This window comes from Podarcis muralis, chromosome 5 (assembly GCF_964188315.1).
Source record: "Podarcis muralis chromosome 5, rPodMur119.hap1.1, whole genome shotgun sequence".
Classification (NCBI taxonomy): Eukaryota; Metazoa; Chordata; class Lepidosauria; order Squamata; family Lacertidae; genus Podarcis; species Podarcis muralis.
In genome coordinates, this window is record NC_135659.1 from 40,422,305 (window position 1) to 40,436,696 (window position 14,392).

A 14,392-nucleotide genomic window follows, 5' to 3' on the forward strand; every position below is an offset into this window, starting at 1 on the left:
ATAATAAAAATGAAGATATTCTCATGTATTTTTTTTTAAGCATTTGCAAGAATGCATTTTAAGGTTTGCAAGAATTGATAATAGCTTACAATGCAAAATCTTGAGAGCAGGGAAAATATATTATCCCAGGAGCAGTTTGGGGTCAGAAGCATTTTTGCTAGTGATCAATTGAACAATGCATCCACACACACCAGCTATTGCAGAACAAATGCAGCAGCTTAAACAACTGTATAATATTCACCACATGGCTTTTATATTCAAGCATAAATTGCTATCTGTTTTATGTAACATGCCTCTTTTCATTATCCTGGTGCATTCAGTTTGATTACTTTGAAAGTATACTCGCTATGCAGTATGCATACAGTAAATTTGAAGCGGACATAATTGTAGTATGTTGGTCTTTTTTGATGTTCAGAAGTCCCTTAATACCCACTGATCATTAGGTATAGACCAAGCAGTTGAAGGATCTGGTAGATGCTCACAGAACTGGTTTTCAGTAGTTCTTTGCATTCTGGGCTGAGTTCCCATCTTGCCTTTCTGCTAAAAGCAGGGAAGGGAGATGGAAAGACACAAGATACCTAGAGGGAACAAAGCTCTTCATGGAGAGAAAGGAATCTGCAGCAGGCTAAGTCAGAGGCACTTTGGTTGAGACAATGGAAGCTACATAGAGGAAGCGGGTTTGGAAATTTCTGGCTGCAGTTGGGTTAATCTATCTCCTGCTAGGCCTGTATACGCATCGCATGCTGCAGTTATAGTATTTTGTATGCACATAGAAATGTAGCCATGATGTATTAGAAGTGATATTAATGCCCTTACCAGACTGCATAGGGGGAAATGTAACATAGTCCGTAGTTGTTCAGGACCTTATATGTTAGTAGTAGAACCTTAAAACTGGTTCAGTGATTAAAGGCAGCCAGCACATATCTTTTAGCCCTAGTGTGATATGTGCTTGATGAGAGGCATCACTCACCACTGGGGTTGTGGCATTCTGCACCAGCTGCAGCCTTCAGACCAGCCATGAGGGAAGGCACACATAGTGGCCAAATTATCCCTGTTCAGGAAAGGATATAGTTGATGTACCAGCCAAAGCTGGTGATAAGCACTCTTCACCATTGAGGTCACCTGAGTTTCTATGGACAAAGAAGATCCCAAGAGCATTCCTAAGCTTCATACCTGTTCCTTCAGAGTGAGTGTGACCCCATCTAGAAAAGGCAACCCCCTCTCCCAATTCTTAGACCTGTTGCTTAGTATTGCACACTTTAAAAACTAAATAAATGCCAATTCAAAACAGTTGCAGTTTCATACAATGCATAGCATGGCAGGTTTGCCTCTCAATGGCAATGTTTTCTAGTAATATGTTACCCATGATTAAAACTGCAATATCACACCTACTTCCCTGGGAGAAAGTCTCACTGAATTCTATGGAACTTGCTTCCAAACCGAAGTATATGGGATGGCACTGTTAGAATCTGTACTGACAGCATCATTGTCCTCACAAGGCTTTTTAGCTTGGTAGAGAGGCAAAAAGAGGAGGCATATAGTGGTGTATAGAATTATGTCTGTAGAGAAAGTGGACAGAGAAAATTTTTTGTTCTCTGAATAAAACTAGAACTGGGTCGCTCAAAGAAGCTGAATGGCAGAAGACTAAGGACAGAGAAGTACTTCTTCCAGCAAGTAGTTAAATTATTAAATTCACTGTCACAAAATGTGGTAATGGTCTCCAACCTAGATTAAACAATTTCACAAAGGATAAAGCCTACTAGCCATGATGGCCGCATACCACTGATGACTATTTTATCTACTACTGTATTTTAATTTTCTCAGTTGTTTACTGCTATTCAAGCCTTGAATTTTAATGTAGTTTATTGATCTCTTGTAAGCCATTTAAGGAAAATAAACACTCTAAACATTGTACTAGAAATCTATCCGATAATTTTAAAAGAACCAAAATGACTACCTCCAAGATCAGAGGCAATGTGCTAAAGCATCGGGAGTTGGTATTGCCCTCATGTCCCAGTTGTGGGCTTTCCATTGCCATCTGGTTTTTCACTGCTGGAAAAAAGGATGCTGGACTAGACAATCCTTTGGCCTGATCCAGAAGGGGTCTTATGTTATTATTAACTGTATTTGGATTTGCCATTTAGAATGTTACGGTCTTGGGACAAAAAGGTATTAAAAGAGCCTGATCCTTCCAGGGGACTGCAATCCTGTACAGAACCTCTTCAACTCAAGACTTGGAACACATAACACCTTTGTCCTTTCAGGCTTCAGTTTCCAGTTGTTGGCCCACATCATTGCGTTCATACCTCAGCCACCTCTCTTGATTCATATGGAACAGAGAGATAGAAGTGCTACCCACATATTAGTAACACTTCACTCCAAAACTGCTGGTGACAGTTCCCAGGGACTTCATATAGGTGTTAAATAGCATGGGGGACGAGTTGGAATCCTATAGAACACCACAGGGAACTTCAATGGTGTCAGTGGCCTTCCATAAATGCTTTCTAGAAATGACCCTGGAGGTAGGAGTGGAACCACTGGAATACAGTGCCCTCAAACACCACCTCATTGAGCTGCTCCAGAAGGATGCCATGGTCAATGGTATCAAAAGCCTCTAAGAAGAATAAACAGGATTGCACTCCCCTCCATCTCTCTTCTAACAAATGTATCAACCACTGTGATCAAGACAGTTTAGGGCCATGAATGGGCCTGAGGCTAGACTGAAATGGATCCAGACATTCATTTTCCTCCAAGCATGTCTGAAGCTCAATTGCAACGATCCTCTCAAGCACCTTCTCCAAAAAGAGGATATTTGCCACTGAATTCCAGGTCTAAGGAGGTTCTCTTAAAGAGTGGACACACCACCGCCTACTTCAAAACAAATGGTTCCTCACCCATTCCAATGAAGCACCAATCACTCCCTGGACCCTATTAATCTCCTATGGTTAGCTTTAAGAAGCCAAGATGGGCAAGGGTCAAGAGGGTTGAACTGTACCTGGAAAGTCCAGCACAATTTATGAGTTTGCACAGACCTCATTTCTCCTTCTATTCCAAGAGAAACCAAAGCTTTACCCCTTACATCCTTCTCTGATCAGTAACAATTAGGAAAAAAGACTCCTTACCTCTACAAGACCAAGACAAGGGTTTCTTAGATCAAAGTTATTCCATTGTGGGTGCACACTAACACTAAACACACCTGTTTGTTTAAAACGAACTGATGCATGTAAACTGGGATTCTGCCTTTTGCTAATTACCAAGTGGAGGTAACGCATTGTGTGTGACTATACTAGTCTTCCTCAGCCTGGTGTCCTCCAAGCACTTCATGTCACAACTCCCATCAGGCCTAGCCAGCACAGGCTACAATTTAACATCTGCTCAGCTCATTGGGGGAAGAGGAGTAATCCTGGCAGATAGTTTTGAAAAGAAGCATTAGTTCTTCTTCCACCATTTTGAAACCTACATGGAGTCTATTTTTTTAAAATAAACCATTACTTCAGTAGTATTGTATTATAAACTGGACTCCCAAATTCAGGTCATATGGTTCATCATGTGTATTACTCTTATATCATGTAAAGCATCTGGAATTCTACCCCCAACCTTGAGACAGTGAATAAACCAGTTCTCAAGTCCACTCCTCTTTATATCAACCAAGTTAATCACACCACATAAATTCAAGGATGGGGAATAAGTACTTGTAGACTATCACTCTAACAGTTGTGCTTTGGGATTCCACTTCACTGGATATGAGAATATATTTTTAAACGGACTGGCAGCACATCACTTTGTGGAAACTGCTTATACATCAAGAAGATGTTCTCTGGAGGAAAAAGGAAGCTAGCGTCAGAAATGAAACAGAGCTATGGATAAAATTGTTAGCAAACACAGCTGGTATCAATAGTATTGAAATACCTTTTTTAAAAAAATAAAGAAAGAAAAAGGAAGGAAGGAAGGAAGGAACACACCCATCCACACATTTCAGTACATAGCTGATAATCCATCAATAACTACTCTCAGCAATCCAGGCCAATCTGAACCAGGACCCCTGAAGTGCATAGCTTCTCATTACCAATCCTGGGAGCCATCTGGCTATACAATTGGAAGATTTAGCAAGGGGTGGGGGTAGTTTCCCAACTCATGCAGCATGCCAGTCTAATTCCACTGGTCATGAAGAAAACATTCCAGCAAAATTACATTCAAGCTTTCCTTCCCTTTGCTATTGTGAGAGGGCACAACTTTATTTACCTGCCAATAAAGCAGTGTTTCCTAATTTATTCTTGTGTTGTTCCCTATCAATAGATCTAGAGACAATACCAGCATGCTTGTTAGCGTTTACAGATAACAAAAGAACTCTTTTGGCCAAGCCACTCAGGATAGTTGTTTGCAGAAATAAATGAGCCATTGTTTAGTAGCCTTCATTTCCAATACAACATCAACATTTATTCCACATCTGATATTCAGTTGTATTTTACCCCCATTAAACAATGACCCAAAGCACTTTTTCCACTCTTATAATGTGGTCCTTTTAAAACTGCTCTTAAGCGTGTTCACCATAAGATAAACTGGACATGGACCCAATACTTTCTGAAAAATACATTTTCCTTCTTTCCAGTGATCACCCTGAGTTTACTATGATTTCTTCACTTATGTTAATAAGGCACACCACCAGCCAACGATACCTAAGCCATCTTCCCTCCATCACTCTCCTGCCCACTTAGCACACATCCTGAGAACAATACACTGACCTCAGCAGTTCCTTTGCATCTCTCCTCACTTCTTTCCCCATCAATTAACAGAAGAGAGTGACAGCTGGGATACGTTTCCTCATTAGCTGGTCTTCAAAGCTCTTTAAATTTGCAACACCGGGCCCTCTTAGGTTTCCTTGCCTCAGAAACCGGAGGATGGCCTGGACCCCGGCCAGCCTTGCCATCCTCCCAGCACCAGAGCACGCCTGGGCCTCTCAGATCTTGCTGGGAAGCAAGGTGGGGCTGTAACCAGAGCCTCCCATCACCCACAGCCTCCTTCCCCTCCCCGGCCAAGAAGTTAAAGCCGCTACCTGAGCTGTCCATGGTGCTGCAGTCGAGCGGCTGGTGCTGCTGTCGCGCTGGGCTCCGGGCTGCTGCTGCTGCCGCCACCACCGCGGGGATCACCCCTTGTTTGCTGATGCTGCCGCCGCCTCCGCCGCCGCCGGTTCGCTCCCGGCTGCCGCAGAAGTCACCGTTGCTGTCCACGAGCTGCAAAGATTCATAGCCATCATTGTTGGTCTTTTTCCGGTAGCTCCCGAGGAGGCTCATGGGCTAGTCAGGCACAGAGGGTCTCCACTGGCATAAAGGAGGAAGCGGCAGGAGGAGGAGGAGGAAGAAAGGGAATCACAAGTGCATAACCTTCCCCGAGAGGCGGAGGCAGCCACACGCCCAGAAAGGGGGCTGCAGCCCCAGCAGGGCCTTCCTGGCGAGCGAGCTGGTGGGTGTATGCGCGCGCGGTGGCAGCCTACCCGCCTCCCTCCCGCCGTCCCCGCCTCTCTGCCTGGAAGCGATTGGAGCAGCCTGGGCAAGGCACGCCTCGCCTTCCACGGACGAGAGCCGGGGCCTGGCCATTAGGGAGCACATCGCTTTCCAGAGATCTGGTGCCCGGAAGCAATCCGGGAGGCGCCTTAGCCGTGCCTCCGTTACCATTGGGCTTCTCCTCTCCGCGCGCAGAGCATCGCCTGCCATGCAACTGTCAATCTCAATGGTCATGCAGGAAGGGGACGCGGGGGCTCGACAGCAGGAGCAGCCCTACTGAATCCCGACGGTGAAAGCTGCAGAGCTCCGCGTTCCACAACCCAGGAGTGTTCCTCGGTCCAGTATACCTGAAGGAGCGTCTCCACCCCCATCATTCTGCCCGGACGCTGAGGTCCAGCGCCGAGGGCCTTCTGGCGGTTCCCTCATTGCGAGAAGCAAAGCTACAGGGAACCAGGCAGAGGGCCTTCTCGGTAGTGGCGCCCGCCCTGTGGAACGCCCTTCCAGCAGATGTCAAAGCGATAAACAACTACCTGACATTCAGAAGACATCTTAAGGCAGCCCTGTTCAGGGAAGTTTTTAACATGTGATTTTACTGTATTTTTGGTTTTTATGGAAGCCGCCCAGAGTGGCTGGGGAGGCCCAGCCAGATGGGCGGGGTATAAATAATAAATTATTATTATTATTATTATATTATTAAGTCAGCCGGCAGAATTCCACCAAAGCGGAAGTTTTCCCAGCTGCATCCCACGCCCTGTATGCGATGCATCCTCCACTCTTGACTCCAGCACTTTCTCACGTCCCAGTTCTCCCAGATTATTTTAAAAAAAAAAATTTGCCGCCTCTTTCCCTTGTTTTAGGAAGGGGCGAAAGAGAGCGAGAGAGATTACAACCAAAGGAAGGGGAAGGGGAGCATAGAGCTACCCTGAGTTTGTAATCAGGATAACTGGAATGTTAATGGAAAAGCGAAGTAGATGGGGATCTGTCCAACAATAACATCGAGGTACATGTGGGTGTTAAAACGCCGGGTGCTATGTTAGTTAAAAAGTAAGTCTTATGGAGTTAAACAGGATTTTTAGACTGCACAGATTTGCAGCCTAAAAGGTGGCAATAGGTGGCCCATCTGCAGAAAGAGAAAAGCAAAAACAACCATATCACTGGAAGGAAGTGGCCCTAACTTGCTGAAATAAGTTGAGTTCCTTTGCATGCCCTAATGTGGTCCATTAAGAAACCTTTTCTGAAAGGAAAATCTAGTGCTGTAGAAACAGGCTCTGTCTGTTAAACCTGCCACCTATGGCTTGAGCCATTTTTTCTATAGCCTTACTTTAGCTCTGTTTACAAAGGCTGCAGTCCTAACCATGCCTCTAGGGTGCTCCATTTTCCAAAACTGTGAAGGCCTTACTATTCAGTTTGGGAGTAACACAGAACTACAAATGACATCAACTCAATTTATGCAGCTATAGGGCAGTTGACATACAGCTGCTAACCTCTGTGACTTTTGCAAAAACTATTGGTGGGGTGAATATATGTATATAAATCTAATAAAAATATTTTTAAAAAACAAAACCTGATGGTGGGGTCATCATGAGAAGCGCAGTTACAAATGGACTTCTCTACCATCACTTTGCAGCCTGGGAAACTGGAAGGTGTTACTTGCTAGATAGGTAGGAGTAGATTCAGATGAAATGTTGAGATGGTAGCTGATACAACAAAGTCACTATGGGGTGAAATGTTTTGAGAGTGATAGCTAGAGGGTTTACACCATTCCCTAGAACATTAACAAAACCTGGGTCAACATGGAGGCAGGTTAATGATGATCAGCCAGCAGAACTGTCACACACAAAAACATCAAAGAGCAACTGGTCAACATGCCCAAAGTCACTAGGTTTAGGATGACCTTAATGATTCATCTGTTATTACAGCAAATCAAAAGAAGAGCAATTATTTGAAGAAAAGAAAGAGCTGTTGGACTCCAAATTGCCTGGGAGCTGTACCCTGTCATTGAGAAGCTTTTACTCTTCCTTTGACTCACGAAGATCCCAGAGCCTGAGCCTGGCCATAATTATTCCATGATGTGAGAAAGCAACACAGATATTTTTTTCAGCCAACATAGAAAAACAATCATAGGCAATATATATTTTATGAAATAGAGTGTCAGAAGTTTTTTGTGTTCTCATGCTTACATTGTCCTAGCTTCATTAACTCAGATAGAGGTTAGGTTCTCCTCTCATTGGGTACAGTGATGCAGAAGGACTATAGAACAAGGGTAGAGTGGCAGTGAAATTGAGTGATTTCAGTGCAAATTCATTAGAATCCCAATTAATCCTTTCTGGGCTCCTGAACAAATCCTGTCAGCCAGGCTATAGCACACAAGTACAATGAAGATGATTAGCTTATTAGAATGGATTAACATTTACAGATTGATCGTATCATACAAAAAGATGCTCCTCCGTTGCTCCTCCGCATAAGTTTGTTTATAAAATTGTATTTCTAAACTCTATATAAGTTGCTGAACCAGTATAATATTCATACATATTGTTAGAATAGTCTATAGCAAACACAAAAAAGGTATTGAAATGGACAATATTCTTACCAATATCTACATATTTAGGAGATCTATACAGTGGTCTGTGAACATGGAAAGGGCTTTCTGCTATGTCCCAGCTTCAATCCATGCACATTCTTTAGCACAAGATGCTGCTGCACTTTCATCTATGTGCAAAATGCTAAATGTTTGCAAGAGAATGCAACTAAGAACTACTGAGATAATTTGGATAAATGTAATGCTTTCTTTTATGCCTGCAGCTCACTGAAGTGCATCCAGATGTGTATTCATTACTAGTGCTTATATTCATTACTAGGACTTCCACTCAGTGGCCTGTTAGTGATTGCATTTAGACTTCTATAAATTAAATCTGTATATATTATTATGCTTTCTCTGCTTGTCTGAGCTGTGACAAGCTCCAGAGGCTTGTGTTTGCCTTTCAAACGAAGGATTACTGGAGGTGTATTGGATTTTGTAATATTTGCATTTATTTACAAATACACAGGTTGAACATAGGTGAACTTAAAATATTCCAACTGACAGCCAAAGCCCACTGCTGCCACATTGGATCTCCAGAAGGAGGTAGCTGGCACCCCCAAAATACTGTTATGTAAAATGAAATTTGTTTGTTGCCACCTAGATTAGGAGTGGATAACTGGATCCGGCTGGTGAGCTAGAACCTTCTACCCTTGTGGGACCACCTATCTGTCAATCACCTGGCATTATGATGATGTCAGGTAACAAGTTTAAAGGGGCTGGCTCTGTGCACCAATCAGCTGATTAGTGTGCAGAGCCATCCCTTCTGAAATCCACTCATAAGCGCTTTGTATTGAAACCACCCCATCCCAAGGGGTAACTTCTTAATGCAATCAAGCCCAGTGGGGCTTCCCATCAATGGCAGTTGAGAAGCATACCTTCTGAAACATACAGCTGATGGAAGTTCCAAGCCACCTCCTTTTGCTGTCCAGCAAACTATTCAGTCCCTCAAAAATGTCAAGACTTTCTTTACAAACTCTTCCTCTAACATTACTGGCATCCTGTCTAGTTTTGCTTGCCTTGTGTTTTTCTTCATTGACTCACCAAATAAAGCAGCCTTTCCCTTTTTATTGATTATTCTCCCAAGGCTTTCATTTCAGCAGTAGTTATCAAGCAATTTCAGTCTGTATGTCATTCTCTTGTTCCTTTCCTCATCCAAGAGAATGAATGTGATTTCATAAAGAATGTATGAAGTGGGAGGGCAGGTGGAAAAAGGGTGGGAGGCAATCAATGAATTCTTCCACAATTATTCAATGGAACAATGTCTGTTTCACTGTAGAATTGTCAAGGTGTTTGAGAAGATTGTGCAAGTGGCAGACCTTTCATAGAAATGAATGAAAGGCATTAAACTTTCCAAGTGTTGCTTTACAGAGGGTTTCCAGTGTCCAAATGTTTTTAAGCAACTTTTAAAGTGAGTCAGGGTGAATATGGTTGCTTACCGCTATGCACATCAGCCCTGAGTGCTCACTGGAAGGACAGATCGTGAAGCTGAGGCTCCAGTACTTTGGCCACCTCATGAGAAGAGAAGACTCCCTGGAAAAGACCCTGATGTTGGGAAAGATGGAGGGCACAAGAAGAAGGGGACGACTGAGCACGAGATAGTTGGACAGCGTTCTCGAACCTACTAACATGAGTTTGACCAAACTGCGGGAGACAGTGGAAGACAGGAGTGCCTGGTGTGCTCTGGTCCATGGGGTCACAAAGAGTCGGACATGACTAAACAACTAAACAGCCACCCCTATGTACTGTGGCTTTTGATGAGAAGAAATAGATATGAAAAGACAGCACCAACATAGTTTAAAAAGATGGGTGGGAACATTAACAAAGCTAAACATTTCCCCCACTCCATCAGTAGGCAAACCACCCTTTTTAGAACATTTTGAGGACCTGGATGTGAAGAAGCAGCTGTTAGACTGGCCACTTGCTCATGAGGAGTGCAACCAGTAATTAGCCAGGATGCGCTACAGGTGGATAAGGCTGGTGCTGACAATACAGGCTGCAAGCCTCCAGACATCTACTGATAATATATAAGCCTCAAGAGGGAGTCAGAAGGAAGAGTGAAAGCTTCTAAATGGGTTGTTTAGTGCAGTGTTTCCCAACCTTTTTTGGGCAAAGGCACACTTGTTTCATGAAAAAAATCTCGAGGCACACCACCATGCCAGATAGGGAAAGGTCACTTTTTACTTATGTAAAAAAAAAATAGTAACAGTATAGAAGGTAATGGTAGATGACTGTTAGGGTCTCCCCCCAAATGCAGAATTCTATTAATATCTTCCTTAGCGAGCCGCGTTAACCCCTGTAATGCTTTCTATAGAGTAAGCATAGGGGACACTGGGGGATGTGGAACCAAGGGGGCAGTGGGCCAAAAGAGTTTGGGATCTACTGCTTTAAACAGAAATAAGAGCCAGTGGGTTCTTCCTTTTTTAAAGTATCGTTTCAGCGGGGACAGCAGTCCGGATTTCCAAAAAGCAGCGCTTTTTTGCGTCTGAGCAAAGAAGAGAGAGAGGGGAAAAAAGAGAGAGAGATTGATTTGTGGCTGCGCAAAGGGGGGAGGAGCCCAGGAGTAAAAGTAGGAAGGACGAAGGGAGGGGAAAGGAAAGTTAATAGAAGGAAAGGCGGGTGGGAGAGAAAGAGAAAGAAAGAGGGAAGGAAGGGGGGAAGAGAAGTGGAAAGGAGGGAGACCGAGGCGGGGGAGAAGCGTCTGGAGAGTTGCTCCGAAGTTTGGGGGGCCGCGGGGGTGGGCGCGCGTCCCAGGAGGCGGAGGCCAGCCCGGGCTGGGAGCCGCGCCGCGGCCCGGGGGCGGTAGGCAGACCACGGCTCCTAGGATGTGGAAAGGGGACGGCGGCGCAGGGGGAGGAGACTCGCACGGCTAGGGCAGCGCGCAGGGGGAGGGGAGCGGGCCGGAGGCGGGCGAGGGGGGCCGCGATCCCGCGCGCCGCGAACATGGCCTCCTTCCCCACGGGCCCCGCCGAGCCCCCCGGCCGGGGAGGGCGGCGCGCCCCCGCCGCCGGAGGAGAGCAGAGGCAGGAGGAGGACGACGAAGGCGCTGCCGAGGAGGCGCGCCAACTTCTGCCAACTTCAGCGCCCGCCCCGTCGCCGCAGGCTCCTCCCGGCCGAGTCAAGTGGCCAGCGTGACGAAGCTGCTCTGGTGAGCCAGCAGCAGCGCAGCACACGGAAACGGTCCCTATTTATCTACTTGCACATAAGGGTGCTTTCGAACTGCTAGGTTGGCAGAAGCTGGGACTGAACGACTGGAGCTTGCCCCACCGCGGGGATTCGAACCGCCAACCATGCGATCGGCAACCCCTGGGTGCTGAGGTTTTACCCACAGCGCCACCCGCGTCCCTAGTGCTGCATGGTACAGCATAATTTATCATCTCCCCACTTCTGATATAAATGATATACAGAGGATGTAATTGTACTAAAGTTACATGAAGAGAACTTTTAAAATAAGGTTGTCTACAACTGCTTGTCGTCCCCCCCCCCCTGCACTGGATCAGGGGTAGGGAACCAAGCTTCTTCTGCCTAATTTTATGCTGATAGGGGAAGTCTGGAGAGAAAGTTGAAAAAGAAACAGGGGGGGGGGCAGTCAAGACAGACAGAATGGTGGAAAGCAGGGAAGCCTCTCAAGTCCATCACATCTGACCTCTGGCAAGAGCAATCTGTTCCTCTCCAGGCAGAGAAAAGAGATGGCCTGGCATTTATAGCTAAATAAAAAAGATAAAAAATGTAACTTATTGATTAGTGTCAAAAGGATGTTAAAGATATCCTCCTGGGCCAGGTGAGGGGGACGTTGGCTTTGCCTCTTGGCGGTTTGAGAAGCATCCCTGACCTTTGCGGGTGTCCACACACTTCCACGTCGCGCTCCTGGGATCGTGTGGGGACTAAGAGACGTCCGGAGGGGGATCTGGCGAGCCCCTGGGCACGATCACCCTCGATTACGGGGAGCAGGGGGCTCTTCTGAGGGGAAAGCGGAGCGCAAGGGGGGGGAGCGCGCTCCCCGCCAGAACCGAAAGGAAGAGCCGGTTCGGGGCGGGGGGGAGCCAGAGCAGCGGCTCCCCCCCTCCCGGCTCCCACGGGGCCTTCCGCCTGAGGGAAACCCTTTTCCCGCCCCCGGAGAGCCTCGCGCGCGGGGTCCAGAGGGGGGAGGGGGAGAGAGGCAGAGAGCAGAGGGCGCGCACCCCCCCAGCCACGCATGCGCGCCTCAGCCGCGCCTGCTGGGCGGTCCTTTCCCCTGGGCTCCGCCCCTCGCGACACAGGGCCGCCCGTCGCAGCGTCGTCCCGCGGGGCTGGCGCCGGGCGCGGCCACGGATAGAGCGAGCGAGGAGCGAGAGCGCGCCCGCCCTCGGCTGGCTGACTGGCTGGGCCGGCGCGGCGAGGGGCAGAGGCGAGAGGCTGCGCGCGGATCTGCCAACTTCGGCGCCCGCCCCGTCGCCGCAGGCTCCTCCCGGCCGAGAGCCAGAGGACGGCGGCAGAGCAGGAGGAGGAGGATCGGGTTTGGCGACGGCTGCTGCGTCCTCTCCAAGCGCGGGGCTGGCCTCCGCCGCGCCCGATCCTCTCGCCTCTCGCCGCCCGACTCGCCCGCCTCCCTCCCACGGCACACCAGGCAAGGTCTCACGGCACACCAGTGTGCCGCGGAACACCGGTTGGGAAACACTGGTTTAGTGAGCAGTCATGCTTATATGTTTCCAAAGAAGCTACATGACATTGCAAGCACTTGGCTGTTATTTTGTGCTTTCCACTGCATTTCCCCTCTCACTTTTTCATACCCACCAACATTTCTCCGATAAAAAATAGGGACATCCTATTTGATAATAATAGTAATAATAATAATAATAATATTTATACCCTGCCCAACTGACTGGGTTGCCCCAGCTACTCTGGGCAGCTTCCAACCTATAAAAAAAGCATAACAAAAAACATTAATTTTTTAAAAAAAACTTCTATACAGGCCTGCCTTCAGATGTATTCTAAAGCTTGTATTGTTACTTATCTCCTTGGCTCAGGGGTCACATAGTGGTAAAAAGAAACACATATGTGAAGATTGAAGCAGTACAGTGATCAAAGGAAGGGAGCAAAGCTTTTAGGGGGGAAATGGGGTCCCAGTGCTTCAGCCATTTTTTCCACTCTCCACCCCCCCCCAACCCCCAGCACTTACTTTCTCCAGTCTGCTAACACACAAAAATGGGGAGGGGGGCTTTTCCTGACCATACATGAGAGATGTGTGTTTTAACTAGCTATCCAAATGCCCATTGGACAAATAACTTTTAATTAGAACTGAGAGAGCTTGAGATCATTTTTACTAGCAACCTCGCTCTTTCTTTTCTTAGATCTTTCTAGTATTGCAGACTAGAGTCAGCTTATCTGCAATCAATGGCTAATGCACTAGGGTGGGGTGGGGATCCTGGCACTGAGGCACACAGAGTATACGGGAGACCCTAAAGGGGGGAAGGGAGACAGAGAGAGGGACCCTCTCAAGGAGCCTTTCCCGCCTGCTCATGGGCAGCTTACTGGGCACCGACATGCCACATGCCCAACAGCTCGGTGAGGTCTAGGTAGCAGCCTTGGATCCATCGGTGGATGATGAGCCCATAGAGAAAAGGTAAAGAGTGAACCTCGTGTGCACACTTCCTGGCTCTGCTCGCGGAGCAAGTCTTTGTACCGAGAACAGGCTTGTCCATAGAGATAGGAAAAAGTAAAGAGTGATACTCGTGCGCACACTTCCTGGCTCTGTTTGCAATTTTAAAAAAAAAAAATTATTTTTTTTTGCGCCGATAGCTGCCACCAGCTCTGGCAGGGAAAGCGGGACATTCACGGATCCAATCTGAATTCGGAATGGGCTTCTGTAATCCGTGATGTCCCGCTAAAATAGGGACACTTGGAGGATCTGATCTGTTCTGCTGTGAAGACAGTTGAAAATAATTCATTCAGCAATCCTTATCTTCCTTCAGCACATCTTTAACTCCCTCCCTATACTACTCCTTCTCCTTCTCCTACTACTAATATATTTAAAGATTTTGTTGGCAGTGATTGTCTTTATGTTTTTAGCAATGTGCTTCTAAAATTTTATGTAATTTTACCATCCCTTATCGTCTGCTTGAATTTCTTTTGCCAAATTTCTGTTCCTTTCTGTTCTTGCATGTTCAAAACTTCCATTTTTAGGAAACCTTATTGTCTCTAATAGCTTCCTTTACTCTGCTTGTATACAGTACTGGCATATTCTTGGCCTTGGTGGTACCTTTTCTGATCTGCAGTATGCATGGCAGTTCAAATTTTGTGTTTTTAAACAACTCCCAAGCATTTCAGGGAGATT

At 46.6% G+C, this 14,392-nt stretch overlaps 1 protein-coding gene across 6 annotated transcripts in view; it reads right to left on the minus strand.

Annotated features, from left to right (window-relative positions):
* DNAJC6 (DnaJ heat shock protein family (Hsp40) member C6) overlaps positions 1 to 14,392 on the minus strand; it is a 49,202-nt gene that overhangs the window by 29,422 nt on the left and 5,388 nt on the right. For 2 of the 6 annotated variants that reach the window (XM_077928632.1, XM_028733188.2), the window contains exon 2: positions 5,054 to 5,231. Coding sequence is in view for 5 of the 6 variants with exons in the window: in XM_028733188.2 (XP_028589021.2) it covers positions 5,054 to 5,066 (13 nt within the window). In the remaining variant the exon portion in view is untranslated. Of the gene's footprint in view, positions 1 to 5,053; positions 5,571 to 14,392 lie in introns of those variants that run through there. The other 4 variants (XM_028733184.2, XM_028733183.2, XM_028733187.2 and 1 more) reach the window with 4 other exon arrangements.